Below are 27397 nucleotides of genomic sequence, written 5' to 3'. Positions count from 1 at the left end.
AGAGAGACAGAGTGGGAGAGGAGCAGAGAGCGAGGGAGACAGGAGCCAAAGCAGGCTCTGGGCTGTCAGTACAAAGTCCGGTGCAGGGCTTGAACTTACAAAGTATGAGACCAGGGACCTGAGCCCAAGTTGGACACTTAACCAACTGAGCCACCCAGGCATCCCCAAACCAATTCTTTAATACCAAATAGCCCCTTACAGTGTTCAGAACTAGTGTGTGTGTGTGTGTGTGTGTGTGTGTGTATGTTTATATGTGTATGTGTATATTTTAATCAGCTTTATTGAGATATAATTTATCTTCAATAAATTTACCTATCTTAAATGTACAAATTATGCGTTTTGACAGATGGGTAACTACTACCAGAGTCACAATGTAGAACATTTCCATCACCCCAAAAATGTCCCCACATGCCCTTTAGGACGGCAGGGGTTTTACTAGATCTCCTTTATCAGACCTTTGTATTTCGTCCCATTTGAAAATCCCCGTTCTCAGGAATACTGAAGGTGATGATAAAATTAGAAAGCCACCCCCCACAACTGTTCATTTGCTTTATTTTACCTTAATTACAGCAGTCTCAGAATTGCAATACCAATATGACCCCCTGTGCATCTCCTTAAAAGTTTAAATTTCATTTTTGCATTTTGGGGTTCAATACTTAGTTTCAATATAAGTGTAAGAATTTTTTTAAGTTATAAAACAGTATTTTTCTAAGGAAAAATCTCAATCCTGCCGACAGGTTCTTTTATTTAGGTACCTCATCCTTTTAGGGGCCCCAGCCTTCACAGGAGGATCGTATTCCTGGTGTGACTGCCAAGGCATCTGCACTAATTGGCAACAGAGAGTGTTCACACTGCAGGTGAGGTAAGTAATACGGAGGTTTATCCCGATCAGAGATGTCCAACTATAGCTCTACATCAGAATCCCCTGTGGAGCTCTGTAAAATCTGAATATATTTGAGCCCTATTCTTTCCTGATAACAGTCTCTGACAGCGGGGCCCACGCAAGTATATTTTTAAAACGTACAGTTGATTTCTGATGCTCACCCCAGTGGCAGTTATCATTAAATCTGTCAGAGAGCTGCATACCTCATACCTGCATGGTAGTGTTCTGATGTATTTTTCCCTCCAATCCCATTATTTCTAATACTTTTTTTTTTTTTTTTACCAAATACCCTTCCTGTGTATTCCACTACACCAAAATCTATTGAAAGATGTTGCTAGAAATAGTTCTATGAACTCATTATTGATTTAGCCATAAGAGTGGCTTTGGAGGCATTTGTTTGCTGTTACACCAAGTCTTCCTCTAAGGAAGCATGGGAGAAGTTTCTCTCAGATAGTTGTGCTTCTCCTTAAGACCGCCTGTTATTGTATGTGTTCTCTGTTTGTTCATCTTGTTCATTCATTCAGAAAGGCTTTCTGAGCACCTAAGCCCCAGGGACCGTAAGTGCTAAGGCTGTAGTGGTGAACAACACAGACAGGTCCCTTCTGGGGGTGGGCAGGTGGGGACAGATGCTAAGCAGGAGGCACATGGACAATTTCAGGTCATTTCAGATGGTGATAGTGTTGTAGGTAATAGAACAGGATGATGTGCTAGATCATGGCTGGGAAGTGTGTTTTGCATAGATTGTCAGGGAAGCTCTGAGGATGTGACCTTCAAATTGAGGCTGAATGATGCAAAGGGGCCAGGTGTGTGAGGATCTGGGGCAGTGCATTCTGGGCAGCGGGACTAGCGAGAGCCAAGGCCCTTAGGAGGGAAACGGTGTGGAATGATCAAGGAGCAGAAAGAAGGAACAGGGGAGCCGGAGATGAGCGGAGGGGAGATGGGTAGAAGATGAGGTCAGAGAGGTGGTCAAGACCCTGGGTAGTTTAGTCAGCTGAGCGTCCAACTCTTGATTTAGGCTCAGGTCATGATCTCACGGTTCTTGAGTTCGAGCCCCCCGTCAGGTGGTTTTATAATGTTTCCAAACCTTATGCACACCTCTCTCTCCCTGTCCCCCTGACATCTGTCATTTATGGTTAGTTTATGCTACTTGAATCTTACATTCTTCATCTGTGTTCAGGTTTATTCTTCAAGTATTTAGTGTACCCTTCTTGGGCTCTGTCTTAAAATGCCTTCATTTTACCCTCAGTCGTGATTGATATTTTGGCTAATGTGGTAGATACTTTGAGTGGCTCTCCTAAGCATCATCGGGACCCTCCTTCTATTTAGTGGCATCAGAAACCTAAAAAGTTACAATTCCCTTTCTGCCAGGATGTATATGGTTGTGAATATCTTCCAGTTAGACCCACGTGCTGGGGGGGGGGGGGGTGGAGTCCGGAAGGTAGAAAGGAAGGTGGTGATTGTCGCTGAGAAGCAGATGCCTGCAGTGGCAGAGCTCACCCCCCATGTGTAGCCCCCAGTGTCCGGGCCTGAGGCTCTTGTGGCGGGAGGCGACCAGGGTAAAGGTGGCAGAAGCTCTCTGGCGTCCAGATTGTAAGACCATCTGTAGATAAGTTATTTAAGTTGAAGAGAGTTTAGCAGGGTTGCTAAAGGATACAAAATCAAACAAACAAACAAACAAAAAAAAAACATTGGTTGTATTCCTATATATCAACAGCATGAAATAAAAACACAACTTATCCTAGCGTCAACATATCAAGTACCTAGGAGTAAACCTAACAAAAGTTGTAGAAGAGGTGTATGCGCGAAATGATGAAACATTCTTAAGAGAATTGAAGAAAACACAAACAATGAGATGTTTGCGGTGTGGAAGACCCGACTATTATAAAACTGTTAATGTTCCCCAAATGGATCTATAAATTCATTGCAATATCAATCAAAATCCCTATAATGTTCAGGGTTTGTTGGGGTTTTTTCTTCTTTAAGAAAATAACAAGCTGACTCTAAGATTTAATTGGAATTGCAAAAGGTCGAGAATAGTTAAGACATCCTTAAAAAGAACAGGATGGGAAAATTTTGCTTTTCCTGCTCTCAAAACTTATTTGAAAGAGTGTGGTAGCAAGGTGCCCAAGTGGCTCAGTCAGTTAAGCATCTGACTTTCGGTTTTAGCTCAGGTCATGATTCCACAGTTTGTTAGTTCAAACCCCACATTGGGCTCTGCACTGACAGCACAGAGCCTGCTTGGGATTCCCTCTCTATCCCTCTCTCTCTGCCCCTCCCCTGATCACTCTGTATGTCTCTCACACAATAAAATAAACTTAAAAAAAAAAAAGAGTATGGTACTAACACAGGAGAGATAAGTAGAACAATGATACAGAATCTAAAGCCTAGGAGGAAACCACAAGTGTATGGACGTTTGACTGTGTGACAGAGATGACACAGCAGTTTAGTGGGAGAGGGCGGGGGGCAAGAGATGGTGCCCGTTGCGCACCACACTCACCTGGGTGGGTGTAAACCAAAGGATGGAAGTAAACTAGAAAAGCCTTTAGTACCTTTTTTTAGTGTTTGTTTTTGGGAGAGAGGGACAAAGAGCGGGGGAGGGGGCAAAGCCTTTAGCAGATAGTAATCTAGGATAATACCTGTATGACCTCAAGTTGAGAAAATATTTCTTCACCTGGACACACAAAAAACACTTAATCATAAAAGAAAAGGTAGACAAATTAAGTTCTTAAAATTAAAACTTTTTCATCAAAAGGCAACATTAAGAGAGAAATTAAAGGTACAGAGTAGGAGAACAATTATTAAGAAATACGAAAAAGTTGGGGCACCTGGGTGGCTCAGTTGAGCATCTGCCTTTGGCTCAGGTCCTGATCTCACGTTTGTGAGTTTGAGCCCCACATCAGTCTCTCTGCTGTCAGCACAGAGCCTGCTTGAGATCCTCTGCCCTCCTCTCTCTCTCTCTGCCCTGCCCCACTCACATTCTCTCTCCTATAAATAAATAAATAAATAAATAAATAAATAAATAAATAAATAATAAATAAATAAATAAATAAATAAAAATATTTTAAAATAATAAAGAAGAAAAAGTCAAAATGCCTCAGAAAAACAGGCCATAGGCCTCAAACAGGTATGACTTACAGATATGGGAAACCGTTCAACCTTATTAGTCTCAGGGAAATGCAAATCAAAAATCACAATGAGATACTACTAGATGCCCACAAGAATGGTTAAAGTAAGATGACAGTGCGGGCCGCCGGGGCGGCGCCGTCGAGTGTCCAGCTCTTGGTTTTTGTGCATGCCATGATCCCAGGGTCTTGGGATCGACCCACATCAGGCTCCTGCTGAGCATGGTGCCTGCTTGCGGCTCGCTCGCTCTCTCTCTCTCTCTCTCTCTCCCCACTCACGCTTTCTCTAAAAATTAATTAGTTAATTAAGATGACAATGCCAGTGTTGGGAAAGACACAGGGGGATGGGAACGCGCCTACTGTTCAACAGAACAGAAAGGTGATAGAACCGCTCGGAAAAGGTAGTGGCATCATCTTAGGTTGGGGACCAACATGGGGATGAACCGCACGACCCAGTCCTCGTATTCCTGTACATGCAACATAATTTCCAGCACATGGAAGCAGCGGACGTGTCGCCTAAGCGCGGTCACAGCTTCTTTATTTGTACTAGCCCCAAACTGACAGCCGCCCAAATGTCTGTCGCTGCAGAGTAGGTAAATTACAGTATATTCCAACAATGGAGTGCTACTTAGTACTTAGTAGTACAACGTACTACATGTGCTGCAACCTGGATAAGTCTCACAAATACAACGTTGGGCCAAAAAACAAAAAACGGAAACCAGACACAAGGATAACCGCTATATGATTCCATTTGTATGACTTGTATGATTCCATTCAAACCCCCGCAAAACGACCGACAGTGCTGAAAAAGAATCAAAGTGAAACTTAAATAGACATGAAAAAAAGTAGCTATGGAAATGAAAACTCAGTAGATCTTTTCCTTTTCCTCTTCTTCCCTTCCTGAGCAATTCGGTCAGGAAGCCTGAACGTCTGTGCAGGGAGTGCGGGGTGTGGACTGGGAAGCCACAGGGAGTCGCAGCTGGAGGGGAGGGAACCGTGAGATGTGAGGGCTACGTAAGCATTTAAGTACACAAAGCACTTAATAGCAGCTGGACACTGCTCAACACATGGCAGCTGTTGTCACAAGGAAATTTTGCAACATGGCGTGCCCACCGCCTCTGTCACAGGCTCTGGGCCTCGCTCTAACTCCCGCTGCATCTGAGTCTTGGCTCACTTTGTGTTGACAGCTTCTCGCTTCACGCGTACAACACGTGTCACTCATTTTCTGCCCCGGTGCTTTGCAGTGCCCTGCGTGCGATGCCAGTGATGCCCACTTGGAATGTCCACATGTATAGCCTAGACTTCGGGGAGACATCTCCTCCTGGGTCAACAACGCTCAGCCAATCAGGGACAGGAGCCAGTGGGTGACTGATGCTTACCATCAGTCCTTAGGCAGCCGGTTCTGAGAAACCTCTTCTCACTGCTCAGAAGGCTCCAGTGAGATCAAGCCCCAGTTTCCCAGCTCAGCAGCACGCCCTGGTGCTGGCTTTTCCTTCAGTACCTTATGCCTGTTCCCTCAAACCACCTCCCAGATAAATTATTTGCACAGAAGGTCTTCTCTCAGGCTCTGCTTTCAGGGCTAGCCCAGGAAAAGACAGGGTATCGGGAGGCCCTCGAAAACAGTGCTGGGAAACGGAATTACCCCTGGATGGATGGCAGCCTGCGATGCTGCAGAGGGGGTGGTGATAACACACGCCGTAGCCTCCCAAGTACTTTACAGCTACGAGGACCTTCCCCTGCAGTGGGAAAGGAGACGGGGGTACAAGGGAGGCACTAGGCTCTGCCATGGTTTTAGCACTTGAAAGACACAGGGCAGTGGTAATTATATGGATTGTGGAGTTGGTTGGCTTCTACTAACTGCTTTAAAAAGCTTTGCAAGGAGAAAATGAGAGGCTATCGATTCAGGGCATGCTGTGAAACCCAGAGGCATTCCTGACTTCAAAACTTCAGAAGGTCTTAACTGGATCAAATCCAGTTACCAGTATGGTTTCCAGCTTGCCAGCCCCTCCCAGCCCTGAACTGACTTTCCCTCTGAAATGCTTCGTTGCACCTGCCTCCTCGCTCCCGGTGTCTGAGTCACCTGCCATATAGGCTATCTGTACCCAAGTCCTTGTCTCAGGCTCTGCTTTAGGAGGGAGCCCAAGATGGAAAAGGCCAAGTTACCAAGTTTATGACCTCAAAGACTTAAAGATTTCTGAGGGGAGCAGCCAACTGATATGACTCAGAGTAAGCATCACACCACAAAGAGGTAGCCTTTTAAAAATTCTTATTATAAGCCTGGCCCTGTTCCAAGACCTTTACATTCATTACCTGGGTTAATTCTCACAGTGGCGCCACGATGCAGGTATTATTTGCTCCCCCCACTTTGCTCTCCCCTCCAGTTAAAAAAAACTGAAGCCCATAACTTACCCAGAGTCACACAGTTAAGACATGACTGAGCCTGAATTCAGCTCAGTCCATCTGACTCTGGAATTCCTTACTCTCTTAGCCTCTCTGACATACTGATTTCCCCCAAATAAAAATATCAACAGAGAAAGGGCAGAAACTATGCTCATGAATGCTGCTTTATGGCAACAAAATCCTGGACCTGTGTGTACAGTATCCTTTCCCACCCTGAAGAGGCGTTCCTGCTGATCTTTGCTAGGCTTCAACCACCACTAAGCTGTGGGTGACCTTGCAAAATTAACTTACTGCACCTGAGTCTTAAGTTTCCTTATTTATAAAAGCAAGTTAATATCGGCCTTACCGATTGTTATACAGTTAGTGTCTAATAATTGTTAGCTGTGATTTTTCTAGTCAGAGGTCCACTGTTGGGAGCAATTAAGACCGAGGTTCAGGGAACACCCAGAAGAGCAGAGCAGAAAAACTTCGACCAAGTTGTTTTGTTTGTCTAGAATCCTACAAAGGCCTTTTTACTTTTATTGGACTTTACTAATAACTCCTAGGATGAGAGGTTTAAACTAGAAATCATTTTGTCCCCTGTGGAGGGTCTGAATGGGTGACTCCCCCAAAGGGTAAGTCCAGACCTAACTCCTGGAAGCTGGGAACGTCACCTTATTTGAAAAAAAGGATCTATGCAGATATAATTGAGGATCTTGAGATGGGGCCATCCCAGGTTGTCCAGGGCGATCCTAAATCCAGTGACCAGCGTCCTTATAAAAGACAGGCAGAGGAAGAGAAGGCCACGTGAAGACCGAGGCAGAGACTGGTCCTCCTGTTCCTTCCACAGGGCAAGGAACATCAGGAACCACAAGAAACTGAAGCAGACAAGCAAGGATTCTCCCCCAGGGACTTCAGAGGGGCCCAGCCCCACTGACATATTGACTTTGGATTTCTAGTCTCCAGAACTATCAGAAACAAATCCCTGTTGTTTCAAGCCTCCAGTTTGTGGTAATTGTGAAAACAGTCAAAGTAATCCATTCTCCTCGCTCCCACAGAGCACTGTTCTCTCCACAGAATGCTGATGCAAAATGCAGCCCATAAAGGCACGCCTTTGACATTAGCTAAGTCTTGAGGACCGAGGAAGTCCATGAAAATCAATATAAATATTTTCGCAGCCTTCCAAAATCTGAGAGCAAACCGAAACAGCAATGGAAAATAAATGTGTACTTGGCATGTAACTACAGGGACTGTTTTCTTCAGACACATTTTCTTTTTTGTTGTTGTTGTTGTTTTAATTTATAATAGTTTATTGTCAAATTGGTTTCCATATAACACCCAGTGCTTCTCCCCACAAGTGCCCCCTCCATGACCATCACTCCCTTCCCCCCTCCCCCTCCCTCTCCAGCCCTCGGTTCGTTTTCAGTATTCACTAGTCTCTCATGATTTGTGTCCCTCTCTCTCCCCAACTCTCTTTCCCCCTTCCCCTCCCTATGGTCCTCTGTTAGGTTTCTCCTGTTCTCCTGTTAGACCTATGAGCGCAAACATATGGTATCTGTCCTTCTCTGCCTGACTTAGTTCGCTTAGCATGACACCCTCGAGGTCCATCCACTTTGCTACAAATGGCCAGATGTCATTCTTTCTTATTGCCATGTAGTACTCCATTCAGACACATTTTCAGAGTCACCAGTTTTTGTTTTAGAATTTAGACATGAAGAGCACAGCGGCCTAACAATTACTCTTTTTTTTTTTAGAGTTGAGAAAGGGAGAGAGAGAGAAAGCGCATGTGTGTGCATGAGAGGGGGGGAGGGGCAGAGAGAGAGACTCTTAACGAGGCTCCATGCCCAGAGTGGAGCCCCTGGGGGGACTCGATCTCACGACTCTGAGATCATGTCCTACGCTGAAATCAAGAGTCTGATCCTTAATCAACTGAGCTACCCAGGCACCCCACCATTACCCTTTTTTAAATGATGTAGCAATGGGGGGGAATGGTCTGTGCCTAAAAATAGCAAAAACATTTAAAACCTGTCACCAGTCAGGATCCCACCTGACAGAACTATTATCTCATGACAGGATTGGATGTACCTACATAGGCCACAGGAATAGTGTTTAATCATGAAAGATAGTAATTAATTCTAGATAACCAGTGAGATATTTTTAAGTAACAATCAAATTTGCTTTTTCTTCATGTAAATCAGCTTCATAAAAAGCATCTTACTCTGAGATGTAGCTTGTATCTTTAAATGTCATCTTCTGACGAGTTCAGAATAGATAGATCCAGTTTTACCATCATTACAGGCTTCTGAAATATAAGAGAAAATAATTCAGTAAAATTAATGTATATATCCAAAGAGTCTCTAAAAACCAACCACCTCCATCCCTCAGAAAAATCTCATTTTAGTAGCTGGGTAGATTGGCAGAACCAAAAATTAACTGGCTTTCCCCCCTGGACTATATAAAAATAATGTATTCTTTAAAATGGTTTGGTAGTCCCCCTGTATCCTCCTGAGTTTTTTACATGCCACTATGTCACATGCTCCCCTCTTCCCCACCCCCCCTTCTCCCGATGGCATTTGTTAGGAGCTGTGGCACTGGCTGCCACTGGCTGCCTGGGTGTGCACATTGCCCCCATGTACCCCATCCTTGGGCTCCTAAAGCCCCAGACTATGGTGGCCTCACAGGGTCCGCGGTCTCATTTTGTTAGCATCTCTTATCCCAAACCGTGGCTCACCATGATGTCCTGGTGCCACCTCCTGGAACATGGGGGTAGCATAATGTATCTCCCAAGAGTGTTCAGCTCCTGGGCAAAAGACAAGGAACAGAGTTATGAGGCCTGTAATCCGAAGCTCCGATCCCTTGAGGGCGGCGGGTTAGCTGGCTGCCCTCGAAATGGGGCGGAGCTCCTGGACTTTCCGCAGAGAGCACTCACCGTCTCGGGCTGCGGGAACACACTGCCGGGGTTCCAAGCCAGGCACGGATTCCTCGCCTGGAGAATGGGAACGAGGAGAAGCGGGAGTTGGTGTTTGCACAGGACAGAGCAGGTGATTTGCTTAGGGCCGTTGCCTGGCGCGGGGCTGGCCCTCAGTCAGTGTTGGCTAGGTTTATTCTCATCGTCACCAAAGCCCTGCCCTCGGTCTGTTCACTAAGAAGCAGCGTATGATGCCTGCATTAAGAGGGGGTCTTAAGAGGCTCTGGAACACCCTGTGGATCATTTCGAATTGACATTAAGAAAGCTCCATGGTACGTTGTGAAGTGGAAAAGAAACCAGGGCGGAGAAGGCATCCCTGGGACACGCTACCGCACGCATAGCGTATCTGAGGCAGGATTTTAAAAACTGGTGGTTAACACTGCAGAATGGAACTGGAGGTCATGGGGTGGAGAGGGCCCTTGTATTCTATAACTTTTCTTCCTTTTTTTTTTTTTAACCCATCTGTCTGTACAACCTTAAAAAGTTTAAAAAGACAAAAATGTGAAGCCAACCAACCAAACCAATCAAAACACGCAACAAAATTCTCTTACCTGCTTGAGTTTCACAGATATTCGCATATATTCCAGTTTCCATGGGTGTATTTCCACAGTTGCTGCGTGCCTGATCTCTCATAGCTTTCCCTACATCAGTTGGTACAGAATCATTAAACCAAGTCAGCCACATTTTTCTCATTTCCTCTGCCAAGGAGCTGAACCCCCCAGAGTTCAGAAGCTAAAAATGACTGTTCCTGTGGCCTACACCATTGTCTATTGAAGGAAAACCATGGACTCAGCAAGGAATCCATAGCACCGGCTTCTCCAAGCCAGAAGCCCTTCTGATTTATTTCCTGGGGTCTGCAAGGAACATCCTTTGCCTATTAGATTACACAGATTACATTTGAGGTGGCCAGAGACATGTTTTCTTTCCTTTGCTGAAAAGAACAGTCTGTAAGAAGCTTTGTAATATCTGCAAGAGACCATAAATCACCCAGCCGCGTTCTATTTAGTCCTGGCCGGTAATCAAGAGTGCTAATTCCACTTTTGCAAGACCCTGGGCTTTTTGTGAGAAGGGAAGACAGGTTGCAAAAAGGCAGAAGATGTATACACTTTGAAACTTTCCAGTTTCAAGTTTTGTACCAACTGAGTCCCTAACTTCTCTGAATTAAAACTCTCTAGAGAAGGCACAGGAGGCTAACATGCATCACTTAGGTCTCTCCCTAGCTGTGACAGTATCTCCCCATTCTCCAGGTCAGAACACTGAGGCTCAGGCAAGTGAAGGAGCCTGCCCAGTGCCCCTCGGCTCACTGGGGCTGAGACATACTGTTTTTTTTTGTGCAAATCTTGATATTCCTCCATAGTTGTGTGCCAAGTGAAAGGGCCAAATTTTGAAATCTTAAGTAGAGGTAGTTCTAATAAGAGGTGAATAGAGAAAAGCAATGCCTGGGGCTTGATGCAATGAGGTGAGGCAAAGGAATGACACTCAAGTTCACCTTCGTTTACTGACCTTCCTCGGAGGGGCAGAGCCAGCAAGGAGGCTGACAATTACAGGGCAAGGCTTCTGTCTTTGCAGAGCTGGAGGTCAGGACCCAATACCTCGTTTGCAGGGCCCAGTGCAAAGCAAAAAAATCCGGGGCCTCTCGTTAAAAAATTATTAAGATTGTGCGCCCGTGTTTATAGCAGCATTACTCACAATAGCCAAATGGCAGAAGCAACCCAAAGGCCCATTGACAGACGAATGGATAAGTTTAGTGGATACATGTATTTGTATCTATGTACATATCTGCAATGGGATATTCTTCAGCTTTAGAAATGAAGGAAATTCCATGCACAACATGGATGAATCTTGAGGACATTATGCTGAGTGAAATAAACTCATTACTAAAGAAGAGACACCCTAGGATTCTATTAGATGAGATCCCCAGAGGAGTCAAATGAGAAAGGAGAATGGTGGTTGTCAGGGGCTGGGGTTGGGGGGAGCTGAATGGGGAGGCTTTAATGGGAACAGGGTTGCAGTTTTGCAAGAGAGACGGGGACAAGGGGATCAGAAGTGGGCTCTGAGCTGACAGCAGCGACCCCGATGCGGGGCCTGAGCTCACCAGCCATGAGCCTTTCCCTTCCTCTTCACCTCTCCTGCTCTCTGTATCCAACACCCATGGAGAACAGTGCAAAAGCTGCTGAAAGAACTTACTTGCTTTGTACTTCGGTAGTATCCAAAATGTCAGAATTGAGATTATTACTATCAGCCCCAGCAGTGATCCCGGAAGCAGCAGCTGCAGGCAGAGAGGACAGCTGCCTCCATCTGGAAGAAGACAGTGGTTCGTTGGTTACTGAACAGCTTTCTTTTCCAATGACATTGAACTGGGGAGTGTTCTGGAAGGCAGTTCACAACTGTCTCCCAAGTTAATGTACTGTGCGCGCCTGGTGCTCAGACCGCTATGCACACCTACAGCTCTTGAGAGTTAACTTGTTAGTCAGTGAAGTTCTTAAAGTCACGACTAGATACATCCTCCACAAGGGGTCGTACAAAGGAAGAGAAAAGCACCACAGCATTTAACCATGTTTAATGGCAACATTGTTAGGGTCGTAAGGCTCAGAACAGCCTGGCCATTTATTGGGCAGAGCCCTTAGTCATGTTGGCATGATTTATGCCCCCTAAACAGCTACCATTCATTATTAGCTACATGCCAGACGCTGTGTTAAGCACGTTGCATGCATTGCCTTATTTATCTCATTGATAATCGCTCCCATTTTACAAATGAGTAAAGTAAGGCTCAGAGAGGTTAAAGGACTTTCTGACAGTCACATAACTAGTAAATGGAAGCACTGTGATTTGAAGGCAAAAGCCAGACTCTGGGGCCTGAGTCCAACAGTCTGCCTCATCTGTTAGAACTTACTGAGGAGAAGGGTATGGGCTCTGTTCTTCTGAGGATGAGGCTGGGTGAAGGGTTCAATGTCCAAGTGTGCCTACCGCCTTAGCTAACCTCATTTTTGTTCTATCCTTCTCCTACCTCGACAAGTGTCCCTTCATAAGGACCGGGAAAGCCAGGTTTGAATCTAGAATCCTCAGACTCCTCAGAGTTCTGCGCCAGAATATGGTAGCATGGAGAGAGCCAGCCCTAGCCTGCCTTTCCACTTGGGCTCTGACGTGCATCCCAAGGGGCCTCATGTGCACATGGGTCCTCTCGCCTGCATGTCCAAATGCTGCCCACACCCCCCGCCAGCAGCCCCCTACACTCGAGTCCAAGGACGCTCCTATCCTTACCCTGGTACAGTCCTGGGAGGATGAGCTGGGAACAAGACTGTGTAGCCCTGGAAGGAGTTCCGATCTGATCGGGTAGGGAATTCAGGTGCAGGTACCCAGAATGTGGTTTAGGAAGGTGGGGATACAGGGTCCAGGTGGGCACGTTCTCATGTTCCCCCGGACCCCTCAGCCTATGGGAAGATGCATGGCCAAGAAGCACCAGAGCGGTGCCCTCCAAAACACAGGACCGGGGCAGGGGCCCTTCTCCCCCCAAGGGTGGTCCCAGAAGTCTAGACTCACCAACCATCAGCAGTGGGCAAGAAACAGCCAAGTGGGAGGGCACAGGGATTAGAAGTCAGTGAAAAAGCAGAAGACAATCAAGACCGGGCTCCCAGCCCAGGAGAGATGCAAATTCTAATGTGCTAGCTTAGAACCTGGGCAGTGCGAGATCAAAGCAGGAAGCAGGGTCGAGTCAGGAAATCTCACTGCAGGGTTCCTTCCTGACCTAGCTTCTAGGCGTTTCTTCTTTTGAATGGCAGAAAGAAACCCCATCAGAGTTTGTGTGGAACCTTCAAAGGAAAGGCCTTTGGATGCAGACAGCCAAAGTGGGAAGTGCGTGGGCAGGGGAGAGGCTGGCTGCAGCTTCTGGAAGCAGATCCAGACCCTGTCGAAAGAGCTCAGGTAGCCCTTACCTGTCGAGGGATTGATGAAGACCGGCTGACTGTATTTTGCGTGGTCAGGCAATTTGTTTTTAGCTTTGCATCTATACTCTTCTCTTCCTCCCGCGTTTCTCTTGGTTAAGTTGAATTCAGCAGGCTCCCTTACGTACTTGGAAATGGCTGGTGATATGGCAGTATCTTTCTCAAAGAAGGTATAATTGATGGGCAGAGAGCCGTTGAATGAGATGCAACGCAGTATTATATGTCGGTCTGTTTCTATTTTGATGACGTTAACATCCAGCACTGGTGTAATCACTGGGTCTAGGAAAATGAAAGGATGCATTAACGGGATAAGCAGGATGGATTCACCCACTCAGTCTGTAAGCAGGGACTGAACCTCTCCTCTGCGCCCGACTGTGGACACAAAGATGATGACACCCTTCTGGGGAAGACAAGGGGCTCACAGCCCAGTGGGAAAGACCGGTGGTTACGGTTAGCTCCACTCAGCGTGGCACAGCCAGGCGCTGAGAACGCCACCCGGTGGAGGAATCAAAGCACAAACTTGTCTTCATCAGAATTCTCAATCTGTTTATTGTTGATAATGAGTATAATTCTGTCAAAGATCTAGTTCCAAGTAAGAAGTTGAGAGGTGCGTTTAGTCACAGTCTTTATAAGGCTACCTTGGTTTCTTTTTTTGTTTTAAATCAAATAGATCTAAAAATATCATCTTTTCTAACTGAATTTTTTATAGAATTCAGCTGTACAATTAGCTTCTACTTTCTCCCACAAACAGGAAGTAACCCTGATAAATAGATTCAAGAGAACTTTTCAACAGGAAGTATGCGGGTCTGTTAGACTCTGTCAGGGCAAACCCTGTGGTATGGGTATTTTGTGGGAGAATCCAGCTATATTATTTATTTAACAATTCATTAATAAATCAGCATTATAGGAAAGAAAGGATAATTGTTGAGTATCCATTGTGTAGGAGGTTTGCTATTTACATTACCTCATTTCACTTTTCACTCATTTCACAACAGTACTACAAGGAAGATTTTATCATGCCCATTCCACAGATGAACAAACTGTGATTCAAAGAGGTAAGGAACTTGCCTGAGGTCACACAGCTAGTAAGTAAGCCAGCAGATCCAGGGGCAACTCTCAAACAGATTTTTGAAAAAACAATATCAGTTTGGCACAAAAACAATGAAATACAAAGACCAAAGTATACGTAAAATCAAGGAAAATAATTTAGAGTCTCCTCGCTCCACCCCTCCCTTGGGGCGGAATCCATGCGGCAGCACCTGGTCTTGGTGGCCTCAGATAGCAACTCTGGGAATAGCACCAACAGGACATTCTTCCTGCGGAAGGAAATTTATCTCCTGTAATGTCAGGAAGGAGCAGTTGAAACAACTCATGAGAAAGCAGGGAGTATGGACTCCTAGCCGAGATGGGATGATCCAAACTGGACCAAGGGCTGATACCTAACGTGACTGTAAAGATGTAAACTTTCCTGAGAGTTTGTAACAGGACTGGTGGAAGGACATCCTGGCACACGGTGATCAGAATAAGGGAGTTGCTACTCTTCACTAACCCAGTTACATTATTAAAAACTTCCAGGAGTCCTTTAAGACTCATTCAGCTGCCATGTTTCCTGTAAGACATTCCTCAATCCTCCAGGCAGAAGGATTCTTCTGCCTCCTCTCATCTTTGGTCCCATTCTCTTCTCTGATCCCCATGGATGTCTCAGGGTCCCCTCAAATATAATCTGTTTGAAATTGAACTCTAGCTCATTGCTAGTTAATGAATAATCAGTATATAAACATATACAAAATCCATTCTTTAAGAAATGTTTTTATTTAGATATTCATTCATTCATTCATTCGTCCATCCATCCATCCATCCATTCATTCATTCACTTATTTTACCCTGGAAAGAAGAGTTAACAGGAGATCTACTTTCTTAAATCTTTAAGTGCTCAGTGCAGTATTATTAACTACAGACACAGTGTTGTACGGCAAGATCTGCAGAACTTACTCATCTTGCATGAGTAAAAAACTTTATACCCATTGAACAACTCTCCATTTTCCCCGCCTCCCATTCTTCCAGTTCTCCCCATCTCAGTAAATGTACCACTCCTCATCAGCTGTTCACATCAGATACCTGGAAGTCATTTTGATTCCTTTCTCACCTTCACGACCTGTGAATCCAAATCCAATCATCAAACAAGTCCTGCTGTTTCTTCCTCCAAAATATACCTTGAATCCATCCATTTCTGTCCATCCCTGCCATTGTTTGTCTCCTGGATGACTTCAAGAGCCTCCCAGTCAGTCCCCAATTTCTCTTGCCCCGCCTCACCTAGAATGGATTAACTTTGAAGATGGTAAATTGGGTCATAGGCCCTGCCTGACTTGGGCTCTTCCCGCCCCAGTCTCACGTGGGGTTACGCTCCCCTCATTTGGCCTTTGGCCATCCCGGCCTCCTATTAGGTCCTTCCCAACCAGCCAAGTTCTTTCCCAGGTTAGAGCCCCTGCACAGGACAGTGTCCTTTGATGAGAGCCCTCTTTCTCTGTCTCTTCACACAGCTAACTCCTCATTCTTCAGGGCTCTACTTCAATGCCATCCCCTTCAAGAGGCCTTCCCTAACTACCCTACCTAAGTAGATCACTCCACCATCCCCTGCCTCACTCCATCACTGTGCCAGTCTCTTTTTTTCTTCATAACAAGCAAAAACATTTGTGGTTATGAATCTCTTTGGGTACTTGGGTTTTGTATCTCCCCAACTAGATTGTAACCTCCACAGTGCACAAAGTAATGTATATCCAGGGTTTGGCACATTTGGGGTATCATTAAATATTTGATGAGTGAGTCAATAATTAATGAATTTGTGTTCATGGCTCAGATCCCTACTGGGCTGGGGACAAGAACATGTCTTAGGCATCACTGAAACCCCACGAACACCCAATACCCAACACAATTACTTGCACAGGGTAAGCCCTCAACAGATAGCTATTAATTGGATCAAATTAGGACAAAAGAGTTTTATAATCTATCAAAATAGTTCGACAGGACAGCGTAATTACCATAACAAACTGCAGGAAACTTGTGCATTTACTTGGAAGGCAGAATGTGGAAAGGTTGTATACATGCCTGTAAGACAGAAGCTCAGGAAATGAAGACTTGGGGTTTCCTAACCAGCTACTTAAGGCTTCATAAACCATCTAAAACTGGGCTTCTTCCTTACAGGAGCGTAGACCCCTGTTGTTCAAATAGAGGAAACCCACACTAATAGTAGGTCTTGCCATCTTTTCTCCCACTGAATCTCAGTGATTTGAAGGGCAACCAGATGCTTTCTCTCCTGAGTAAGTGCCTACTCTCCTCACCACATTCTGCCCACAATAGACTGAGATTCTCACCCAGAGTTGAAACCAATGTTAGGATGGTACTGCCTGTCTTCTCAATTCATACGTTAAGGATTGAGGACTGGAGGTATGCCAAAGGCATAGATAAGTTGCACAGGAAGCCAGTGGTACACAGGCTCCCCAGTGCTCATTCCATCGCTCTTTCTACAATACCAGGCTCCCCAGTCTACCCTGGTAGCCTAGACGGACCCCCAGAGACTATCATCACCTAAGGGACTGCCCTCACGTTACGTACCACCTCCTAAGACCGTGTTGGTAGGGGCTTGCCCCCTTCTTCACTCTTCTTTTCCAATATGGCTTCTATTACGTTTGTGTTCAAAACTGTCCTCAAATGGTTGGTTTTAACCTGGATCTCCAAAAAGCCCTGTGCAGAGATTTGCATCTGTAATCTCATGAATATTTCTCAAGAAAAGTACCCATCACTATCATTCGATTGTTAAGACAGCTATAACCTAAAATGCTAAGAACCATTGCACTGGAGCAGCGGTGCCCAGGAGAACTCTGTAATGCTGGAAGCGTTCTATGTCTGCACTAATACGGCTGCCCGTGGCTATTGAATACACTAAGGAATTGAGCTTTTTACTTCATTTAGTTTTAATTAATTTGGATGTAAATGTAAATAACCACACGTGGCTAGTGGCTACTATGCTAGAGAGCACAGACCTAGAGAATCAATCAAAGGTTTAATCAGTGAGTCAGAGCTCCTGTTTAGAAGCCTGTGGGTACAATACCCACATGTTACCTGGAAACCCTCTCTCCCTCTCTCAGAAGTCCTTTATCAAGGTCACCTTTATAAATGAGACCATTAATGCTAGGTTGTGAGAGGCTTGGGGCGGGAAGATGGCAGAGAAAAATATGGCAGTAATACGACGTAATTGGGCAGGAAGAGTGCTGGCTAGTGGGGTGCCTGCTGGGTGGTCACTGCAAAGGGACCCTTGCCACAGGGTCCAATACTGATTCTAAGTCTTCTCGAGTCTTCAGAAAAAAAGTAATTTTTGCCTACGTGATGGGAATCCTAGAATAAAGCATCTAGAAAAAAGATCTCAACAATTTCCCAAATTGTTCACATAAGGCTTTTTGTCTAAGGCAATCAGGCTATTATTCTTTGAAAGAGCGAAGAGTCTTTGAAAGAGGCATGCTGGATGGCCACCATGTTGGTCCCCAAGTCCCAGCCATGGCAATCGGCCCTTGCTACCTGCCATCTTCCACCCAGCTGAACATGACAGACATACCTGCCGAAGCCCAAAAGGTGCAAACTGAGCGGTTAGTCATAGGCCCCAACCTGGGACGCCTGGGTGGCTCAGTCACTCAGCTCCTGACTATTGATTTCACCTCAGGTCACTATCTCACCGTTTGAGAGACTGAACCCTGCATAGGGCTCAGCACGGACATTGCAGAGCCTGCTTGGGATTCTCTCTCTTTCTCTCTCTCTGCCCCTCCCCAACTCTCACACTTGCATGCTCTCTTAAAATAAACAAACATTTTTTAAAAAGATCCCAACCTAAATGGGAGTACTTGCTTTGGTACAACGACCCCAGCCTCAGAGGGCTCACCAAAGATCCTGCCTCAATTCATTGGGCCCCATGCAAGATCAGCAAATATCTATCCCAATTTCAGATCCACGCCCAAGACCTGACTCTTAAGAGGTCTGTTCAGAATTGGGTCCCTCTTCCTCTGGTATTACATTTTCCAAACTGACGGAGATAAGAAAGAAAAACTTATCTAGGAAGGAAAACTGGATCGAACATTTAACATTTCATATTGTCTGACAATGATGACCCTCTGCATTAGAATAGTTTAAATAAGTCTATTAATCATTTTTAAAAAGTCTTCAGAAGAGAAAGTAAAATGGAATTATTAAGACTAAAGACATGAGTATTCGCAGGGGAGCAGAGAGATCATTCTAGGACAGCAAAGAACCCCACAAATCACAGGGCTGCCCAGGGACGCATGCTCTACTTACCAACAAAGATGAAGTTGATCTCATGACTGTATTTGATCACTGAACAGTTAGAAACTTGGACTTTGCATTTGTAGGGTCCCAAATCATGGGCTTCTGAGATGCTTAGGTTAAAAATCACAGGTTCACCTTTTCCGTTCTGGGTTCTCAGGTGCTTATTGTGCCGAAACAAAAAATAGGTGATCTGTAGTGATTGGTTCTGGATGGAACAAATTAAAGATACATTTTGACCCCTCATGACTGCATTTGTTTTTGAGTTCAGACTTGGAGAAGGGAGTTCTGGAAAACAGAATAACACAAGAAAAAAAGGTCTTTGTTAATGTCCCTTAAAAACTAAATGGTGATCTGGTCACAGTTTGTGGGACAACGTGGTAAAGAGGCTCATTCCTGGAGAACCTTCTTGTCTGCACAGCCAGGCTGACCCGTGGGTGAGGAAAGCCTCAGCACCTACAGAGGCTCCTTCCAGTGACGGGTGGGTGGCCTTGACCCAGCTCTCTGTGCTTACTATCTCTTCTGTTGGTGAGAGCTTGAAGTGGACACTCTTATTTTTCTTTCTTTTTTTTTTTTAATTTAAATTCCAGTTAGTTAACACACAGTATAGTATTAGTTTCAGGTACAATTTGATCAAGGGTACTCTCTTAAGACTGCTTGTGCTGACTTAGAGATATTAAAATTCTGCGGTGCCTAGGTGGCTCAGTTGGTTAAGAGTCTGTACTCTTGATTTCAGCTCAGGTCATGATCTTATAGTTTATGAGCCAGAGCTCCATGTAGGGTTCTGTGCTAACGGCATGGAGCCTGCTTGGGATTCTCTGTTTCCCACTCCCTCTCTCTCAAAATAAATAAACATATCAAAAAATAAATATTAGAGTGCCTCGGTGGCTCAGTCCATTAAGCATCCAACTTTGGCCCAGGTCATAATCTCACCTGTTCGTGGGCTCAACAGGTTCGTGCTGACAACTCAGAGCCTGAGCCTGAATCAGATTGTCTGTCTCCCTCTCTCTGACTCTCCTCCATTCGCAGTCTATTTCTCTCTCTCTCTCAAAAATAAACAAGCATTTAAAAAAATTTTAAGAAACATTAAAATTCTAACATCTCTGACCAAAACATTATGTCTGGTGACCTTTTTGGTTTTAAGTTTCTTATTTTGAAAAAAAATTCTTATTTTGGAAAATTTTTAACATAACAGTAGAGAAGACCCATCATCAACAAGTATCAACTCATAGTCACTCCTGCTTCATCTGTCTCTCATCTTCTTCTATTATTTTTATTTTTTTATTTTTCTTTTTGAGAGAGAGAGAGAGAGAGAGAGAGCAGCACATGAGTGGGAGATAAGCAGAGAGAGAATCTTAAGCATGTTCCACGCTCAGCACAGAGCCCAATGCAGGGCTTGATCTCACAACCATGGGATCATGACTTGAGCCAAAATCAAGAGTCAGACACTTAACCGACTGAGCCACCCAGGCACCACCCTCTCCCCCATTATTTTAAAACAAGTCCCAGACCACATATTATTTCCTCCATAAATTTCAGTATCGAGAAGGGGGAAAGCAGCCCTTGACAAGTGAGAACTGGCATGGCTAGGAAGTGACTCAGCATCCACCGCTAGAACACCAATACAAAGCTGCTGTGACCATGTGGGATTGAGACAAACACAAGATAATTTCACAACCATTTCTGAACACAGATATTATCCAAATCACAAAAATGCCCAAACATCCCCCTGAACTGACTAATATGAGTGACTGTTGCTTCTTCATCATCGGCCATGGCTCTGACCTTGCTCTTTTCTTCCTGTCTTTTAGATCAGAATTATTAAGATACCCAACCATATCATTATTCTCACTCCCTAGAAGCATCCAGCCCAGAGTAAAGCCTGCTGCTTTGAATCTCCCTCCAAAATGACCTAACATAAGTCCAAATCTTGGTCATGAGTTTGAGCCCCATGTTGAGCTCCATGTTGTGCCCCACTATGAGTGTAGAGCTTACTTAAAAACAAACAAACCAAATAAAAAAAGACTTGGGAGCTGGTTTAGAGATGCTTCCCATGGCCAAAAAATGGGACAATAAAAATAATAATTGCAATGGATTGAAATACATCTAATATGTAAATTATGAGTTCATAATGATTCTTAAACAGAAAAATAACAACAGTGAAAGAAAAATATCCTTGATTACAAGATGCTCGGAAACCAACTCATTATTTTCAGAACCGGTCAATAAAGGGAGAGAGAACCAAGCATTTATCCTGCTTTTTCTATGCAAACCATGCCTCTGCATAACCAAAGAGTTGATGGAGACAAGTTTCTCTTTATAGAATTATTTCAGATAATAAATAGAAAAGGAATGATAGAATTAGTATATCGCCATGTTGCAACCTCTAATAAAATAATGCTTCCAAGTGATTATTGTCAAAGCCGACTAAGAAACAAAAACAGATGACCAGACATTATGTTCCTCCTAATGGAAGTACACATTACCCCCAGGCATTCTTGGTAAATAAAAGCTAACTTGGGGGCCCCCTGGCTGGCTCAGTAGGAAAAGCATGAGACTTGTGATCTTGAGGTCGTGAGTTCAAGCCCACATTAAGTGTAAAGATTACTTGAATAAATAAAACTTAAAGGGAAAAAAAAGCTAATCTGCATTGCATTAAATTCAGGGGACAGAGGACAGGGCAGCAAGGTAAAGGATACCATGGGAATGTGATCAACAAAATCCAGACCATGGAAAACTCTACAGAACAAAGAGCTTGCATCAAGACTCTTGATTGTGGCTCATGTTGTGATCTTGATGTTCATGAGTTTGAGTTCTGTGCTGACAGTGCAGAACCTGCTTGGGATTTTCTCTCCCCTTCTTTCTCCGCCCCTTCCCTGCTTGCTCTCTCCAAAATAAAGAAATAAACTTAAAAAAAAAATGTTTAAAAGGACACATCACAGGAGAGTTTGAGTCCTAGGATTCCAAATAGAGAGTGGCTGTTGATATGGTAGCTTCTGGAAATGGAGAATTGCAGGGCACGACAGCGTTTTCATATTTCTTCTAGTCACGGCAACGTGGGCTAGCGTTTACGGACAGCTCATCATACACCAGGCGCTGTGCTAAGGGACGTGATTTGTCTCATTCAGTCCTTACAAGAACCACCCCCATAACCACTCCCAGTAAGTGATTCTATTATTCCCACATCACAGAGGAAAGATGATTGCATCAGGCGCCCAGGCTGCCTGTTGGAAAACGGTGGAACCAGGGTCAGGACCACAACCCTGGCTGGTCTAGCTCCGTGATGATAAACCGCCTCCCAAAATATTTTTATTTTGTTGCTTGAATTATTTTACAATGATTATGTGTTGATTTTCTAGATTAAAAAGAAAACAATAACAACAGAGAAAGAAAGGATCATTTCAGCGTAAAAATGATCTCCACATTTTATCTCTGAACCTCAGGAAAGAGGCTTCAGCTCCCTCCCCCCCATCATTTCCTTTTAAACTGTAGGTAAGAGAAAAGACTTGACTCTGGTTGTTCACCTAAAAGCACAGAAAGACTTATTCATGAAGGGTTGCATTGAAAGCAGAGCGTTTCCACATGTCGGTGAAAAGCGTTTTGGTAAAAGAGAGAAGGAAGTAAATGAAACTTACGGCTTATTCTTCTCCCCTCACAATCCAGGGCAGCTCTTTGAACTGAAAGAGAGAAAAGGAACATGAGAAAACTCTTTTTCCACATCGTGTTTTGGTTTGGAGACACAAGCTTCAAAACGGCAAATGGAGCCATCCGTGTGAGAGATGAAAAAATGCCCTAAAAGAACAGTTTGTTCAAACAGCTCCACATTGTCTCAGAAGAAATTAGAGAAAAGGACACAGAAGGCGTGATGACCATATACTGGTGAGTCATTTAGGGAACTTCCTCTTTTTTGACCAAGTAAAAGAAATTGGAGGTGCCTAGAGAAGTTTGAAACAACATGATTGGTTGATTTGACCAACTTGTGTTCCCCAATGAATTCTTGTAGGAAGAGAGAGGAATGGTAGGTTGCATGAAAACCTACCTGATCGTCTCCCTGGATTCGGCCTATATCAAAAGGAATTTAACAGAAGTCTTGGGAAGCAAATGACCAGAGTAGTACACACATGGCATCGGAAATGCCTTGTGTTAGGGATGCCTGAGTGGCTCAGTCACTTAAGCATCTGACTTCAGCTCAGGTCAGGATCTCGTGGTTTGTGGGTTCGAGCCCCTGTCCACTTGGTGCCTGGACCCTGCTTCGATTCTGTGTCTCCCGTTCTCTCTGTCCTTCCCCCACTCACACTCTGTCTCTCTCTCTCTCAAAAATAAGCACTAAAAAAAAAATTTTTTTTTAAAGGAATGCCTTGTAGGAAATATTGTATGAAATGCTGATTCCTAGGCCCCACTCCAGACTGGGACTCTGAATTGTAAACAGGTCCCCTGTAAACAGGGTCTCTACATTACAACCCAGAGAGGCTTGTGTTTCCCTTCTACTCCATCCTCAATTCTCCTGGCTCTGTGAACAGTCTGCAGAAGTAAAGTCACATAGGGGCGCCTGGGTGGCTCAGTCAGTTAGGCGTCCAGCTCTTCATTTCAGCTCAGTTCATGATCTCACGGTTCCTGAGTTCAAGCCCCACATCAGGCTCTGCACTCTCTCTCTGTCTCTCTGTCCCTCCTCTCCCCATCTCTCTCAAAATTAATAAGCTTTTTTAAAAAGTTGCTTTTGGGGGACCTGGGTGGCTCAGTCAGTTAAGTTTCCAACTTTGGCTCAGGTCATGATCTTGTGGTTGGTGAGTCTGAGGCCCATATCAACTCTCTGCTATCAGCACTGAGCCTGCTTCGTTCCGGATCTCTGTCCCCACCCCCTCTGTCTGCCCCTCACCCGCTGGCAATTTCTCTCTCTTAAAAGTAAATAAACATTAAAAAAATTTTTTTAAGTTGCTTTTTGGGCACCTCTTGTAAAAAACATGACAGTGATTTTCTTTTTCTTTTTTTTAATGTTTATTTTTGAGAGAGAGACAGAGACAGAGACAGAGACAGAGACAGAGCATGAGAAGGGGAGAGTCTGGGAGAGAGGGAGACACAGAATCCAAATCAGGCTCCAGGCTCGGAGCTGTCAGCACAGAGCGAACCCACCAACCATGGGGCTTGGATGCAGAGGTCCAACCGCCTCAGCTCACAGAAGTTGGGTGCTTAACCAACCGAGCCACCCAGATGCCCCGACAGTGATTTTCATCCTGTGATACGGGTGGTAATTTCTCTTGCTAAAGAGAGGGAGGGAAAGCACCTTACAAGTTTCATCTCGGTGGGATGATCGTCCATGTCAGAATTGTTGCCAAAGGAAACTGGAGGTTGTGCAGGCACGGCGGGTTCGCCGTGGCGGGCTGGGCTGTCCCTGAGAATTCTCATGCCCAGGAGGACTGGGGGGCAGGGGCCGGGGAACCTTTAGAAAAGCTGACGTGTCTGGGACATTTTCCCTATATGAAACTCAGCTGCGTCAGGAAACTTACAGACCGCAGCTCGGACACGAAGAGAGCAGAGGAAGTGCTCCTAACCGCTGTTGGTAAATACTGATTGTAGGGGTGCTTATCGAGGCCTCATAAAATTGGTGTAACTCAGAGGTTACACAGATAAGTCAAGAGAGATGTCTCAAATGGGAAGAGAAAAATTCATCCATGGACTTGTCATGCTTACAGTAAAGTTAGAATAATCCTGTTATCTGAGAGTTTTACACTAATAATCTCATTTAATCCTTACAAAATCTCTATGAGGTGTGCAGGGGTATTACAAATATTTAACAACCAAAAAAAAAAAAAGGAAACCCACAACCCCCCCAAAAATATTTAACAACCAGAGTAATGTAAATAATTATTAACTCAATGCACAGATCAAAACATTTTAAATATACTCCACCACCGCCCCTGCTTTATTTCTAAGTAAACTAAGCCAAGTTATACAAAGCTACTTAAGAAGTGAAATACATTTTTATGCAAATTGTTAATCAAATCATTCTCATAATGTCCAAAATTGTGTTGATGTTTAGAAACGGTTGATGCGGTCTTTTGATACAGGGCTCACTGTCTGTGAGATTAGGGGTGATTTGATATAGAGAAGTGCCTTGAACTCTTCCAGTGAATTCCTTGAAACAGATAGCCAGGGAATAATGTGTAGTCTCAATAGAGAATTCCTCTTCCCATCGGGGATATTGCTCATGATGTTAAATCTTCAACCCCTGATGAGCAATAATAATGACAACATTTTATTTATTTATTTAACATGTTTATTTATTTTTGGGAGAGAAAGAGAAAGAAACAGTGGAGAAATGGGTAAAAGACATGAAGAGACACTTTTCCAAAGAAGACATCCAGATGGCGAACAGACATGAAAGGATGCTCAACATCACTCATCATCAGGGAAACAGAAATCAAATCCACAATGAGATACCACCTAACACCTGTCAGAATGGCTAAAATTAACAACTCAGGAAGCAACAGATGTTGGTGAGGATGCAGAGGAAGGGGACCACTTTTGCACTGTTGGTGGGAATGCAAACTGGTGAAGCCCTCTGGAGAACAGGGTGGAGGTTCCTCAAAAAGTTAAAAATAGGGGTCCTGAGTGGCTCAGTGGTTAAGCATCTGACTTCAGCTCGGGTCATGCTCTCACAAGAGTTCAAGCCCTGTATCAAGCTCTGTGCTGACAGCTCAGAGTCGGGAGCCTGCTTTGGATTCCGTCCCATCCCACTCTGCCTCTCCCCAACTTGTGCTCTGTCTCTGTCTGTGTATCTCTCTCTCAAAAAGAAGTTAATATTTAAAAATTTTTTAATTAAAAATAGAACTACCCTATGACCCAGCAATTGCACTATTAGGTGTTTATCCAAATGATACAAAAATGCTGATTCGAAGGGGCACATCCATGCCCCCTGTTTATAGCAGAGCTATCAACAATAGTCAAATTATGGAAAGAGCCCAGATGTCCATCGATTGACAAATGGATAAAGAAGATGTATATAGGGGCGCCTGGGTGGCTCAGTTGGTTAAGCCTCCGACTTTGGCTCAGGTCAGATCTCACGTTTGTGGGTTCGAGCCCCGCGTCAGGCTCTGTGCTGACAGCTAGCTCAGAGCCTGGAGCCTGCTTCCGGTTCTGTGTCTCCTTCTCTCTCTGCCCCCCCCTCATGCTCTGTCTCTCTTTGTATCAAAAATAAATAAAACATTAAAAAAAGTTTATAAAGAAGATGTATATATATACAATGGAATATTAGTCTGTGATAAAAAAGAATGAAATCCTGCCGTTTGCAACAACATGGATGGAACCAGAAGGAATGATGCTAAGTGAAATAAGTCAGTCAGAGAAAGACAGATATCATATGACTTCACTCATGTGGAATTTGAGGAACACAGCAGATGAACATAGGGGAAGGGAAGGATAAATAAGATAAAAACAGAGAGGGAGGAGGCAAATCATAAGAGAGTCTTATATACAGAGAACAAACAGGGTTCCTGGAGGGGTATTGGGTGGAGGGATGGGCCAAATGGGTGCTGGGAATTAAGGAGGGCACTTCTTGGGAAGAGCACTGTGTGTTATACGTAAGTGATGAATCACTAAATTCTATTCCTGAAATCATTATTACACCATGTGTTAACTAACTTGGACTTAAATGATGATGATGATAATAACAATAATAATAAGATAACTCTAGAATATTGTCAGGTAGAGATAAAGTGCCATGGAGAGAAAAAGGTCTCATGGAATCTCATGTCTAAGAGGATTGTAAGGTTGGTGTAACTATTCTCTAAGAAACTGTAATGATGGATACATGTCATACAGCTTTTGTCCAAAACCCACAGAAGTGCCCAACACCAACAGTGACCTTTGCCATAAATAAAAGACTATAGATGATGATAATGTATCGGTATTGGTTCATCAATTGTAACAAACGTCCTACACTGATGCAAGATGTTAATAATGAGGGAGACTATGGACTTGGAGGCAGGGTGCATATATTGAACTCTATGTACTATCTGCTCAGTTATTCTGTAAATTTAACATTGGCCTAAATAAACCAAGTCTTTAAAAAAAAAGGAAGCATGCTATTTATATACCGTATGTAAATTAAAGCACTTTAAAAATGCAAAAAATAATAAAACTACATATTAAATTGTGTTAAAAATTCTCATAGCATTTTGTGAATATCCTCACTTGATTTATAGACAGAATTTTGATTTGAAAATTTCCAGAATTTTTATTATTTCAAATATCTGTGTGAAACAGACTTCAGGTATTCTCTTTTTCTTTAATTTTAAATTCAAGTTAGTTAGCATACAGTGTAGTCTTGGCTGCGGAAGTAGAACTCAGTGATTCATCTCATACATATAACACCCAGTGCTCATCCCCAAAAGTTCCTTCCTTAATGCCCATCACCCATTTAACCCATCCCCCAACCAACATCCCTCCAGGAACCCTCAGTTTGTTCTCTGTATTTAAGAGTCTCTTGGGGCGCCTGGGTGGCTCAGTCGGTTAAGCCTCCGACTTCGGCTCAGGTCATGATCTCACAGTTCATGAGTTCAAGCCCCGCATTGGGCTCTGTGCTGACCGTTGGCTCGTAGCCTGGAGCCTGCTTCAGATTCTGTGTCTCCTTCTCTCTCTGCCCCTCCCCTGCTCATACTCTGTCTCTCGCTGTCTCTCAAAAATAAGTAAACATTTAAAAAAAAAGAGTCTCTTATGGTTTGCCTCCTCCCTCTCTGTTTTTATCTTATTTTTTCTTCTCTTCCCCTATGTTCATCTG

General features: G+C 44.1%; 1 protein-coding gene across 4 annotated transcripts; it reads right to left on the bottom strand.

Moving 5' to 3' along the window:
• Positions 1-535: 535 nt before the first annotated feature.
• On the bottom strand, positions 536-22495 carry MILR1 (mast cell immunoglobulin like receptor 1). 4 transcript variants are annotated; one of them, XR_003904611.1, is made up of 10 exons: positions 22257-22495; positions 18634-18909; positions 13285-13572; positions 11540-11650; positions 9904-9999; positions 9314-9370; positions 9116-9184; positions 8603-8686; positions 3520-3554; positions 536-2483 (listed from the first exon to the last, which is right to left on the bottom strand). XR_003904611.1 is itself a non-coding variant. In XM_029928344.1 (9 exons), exons 1-8 carry the CDS (start codon positions 22387-22389, stop codon positions 8631-8633), a joined length of 1086 nt encoding a protein of 361 aa, XP_029784204.1. In that variant the 5' UTR covers positions 22390-22495; the 3' UTR covers positions 536-2483; positions 8603-8630. The 4 variants fall into 4 exon arrangements, 3 of the variants coding, with proteins under 3 accessions (XP_029784204.1, XP_029784206.1, XP_029784205.1); XM_029928344.1 differs by lacking the exon at positions 3520-3554; XM_029928346.1 differs by lacking the exon at positions 3520-3554 and having other exon boundaries at positions 9904-9993.
• Between the last annotated feature and the right edge of the window lie 4902 nt (positions 22496-27397).

Source organism: Suricata suricatta, chromosome 17, assembly GCF_006229205.1.
Source record: "Suricata suricatta isolate VVHF042 chromosome 17, meerkat_22Aug2017_6uvM2_HiC, whole genome shotgun sequence".
Classification (NCBI taxonomy): Eukaryota; Metazoa; Chordata; class Mammalia; order Carnivora; family Herpestidae; genus Suricata; species Suricata suricatta.
The sequence above is the reverse complement of the archived record's forward strand: the minus strand, read 5'-3'. Positions and strand labels throughout refer to the sequence as shown.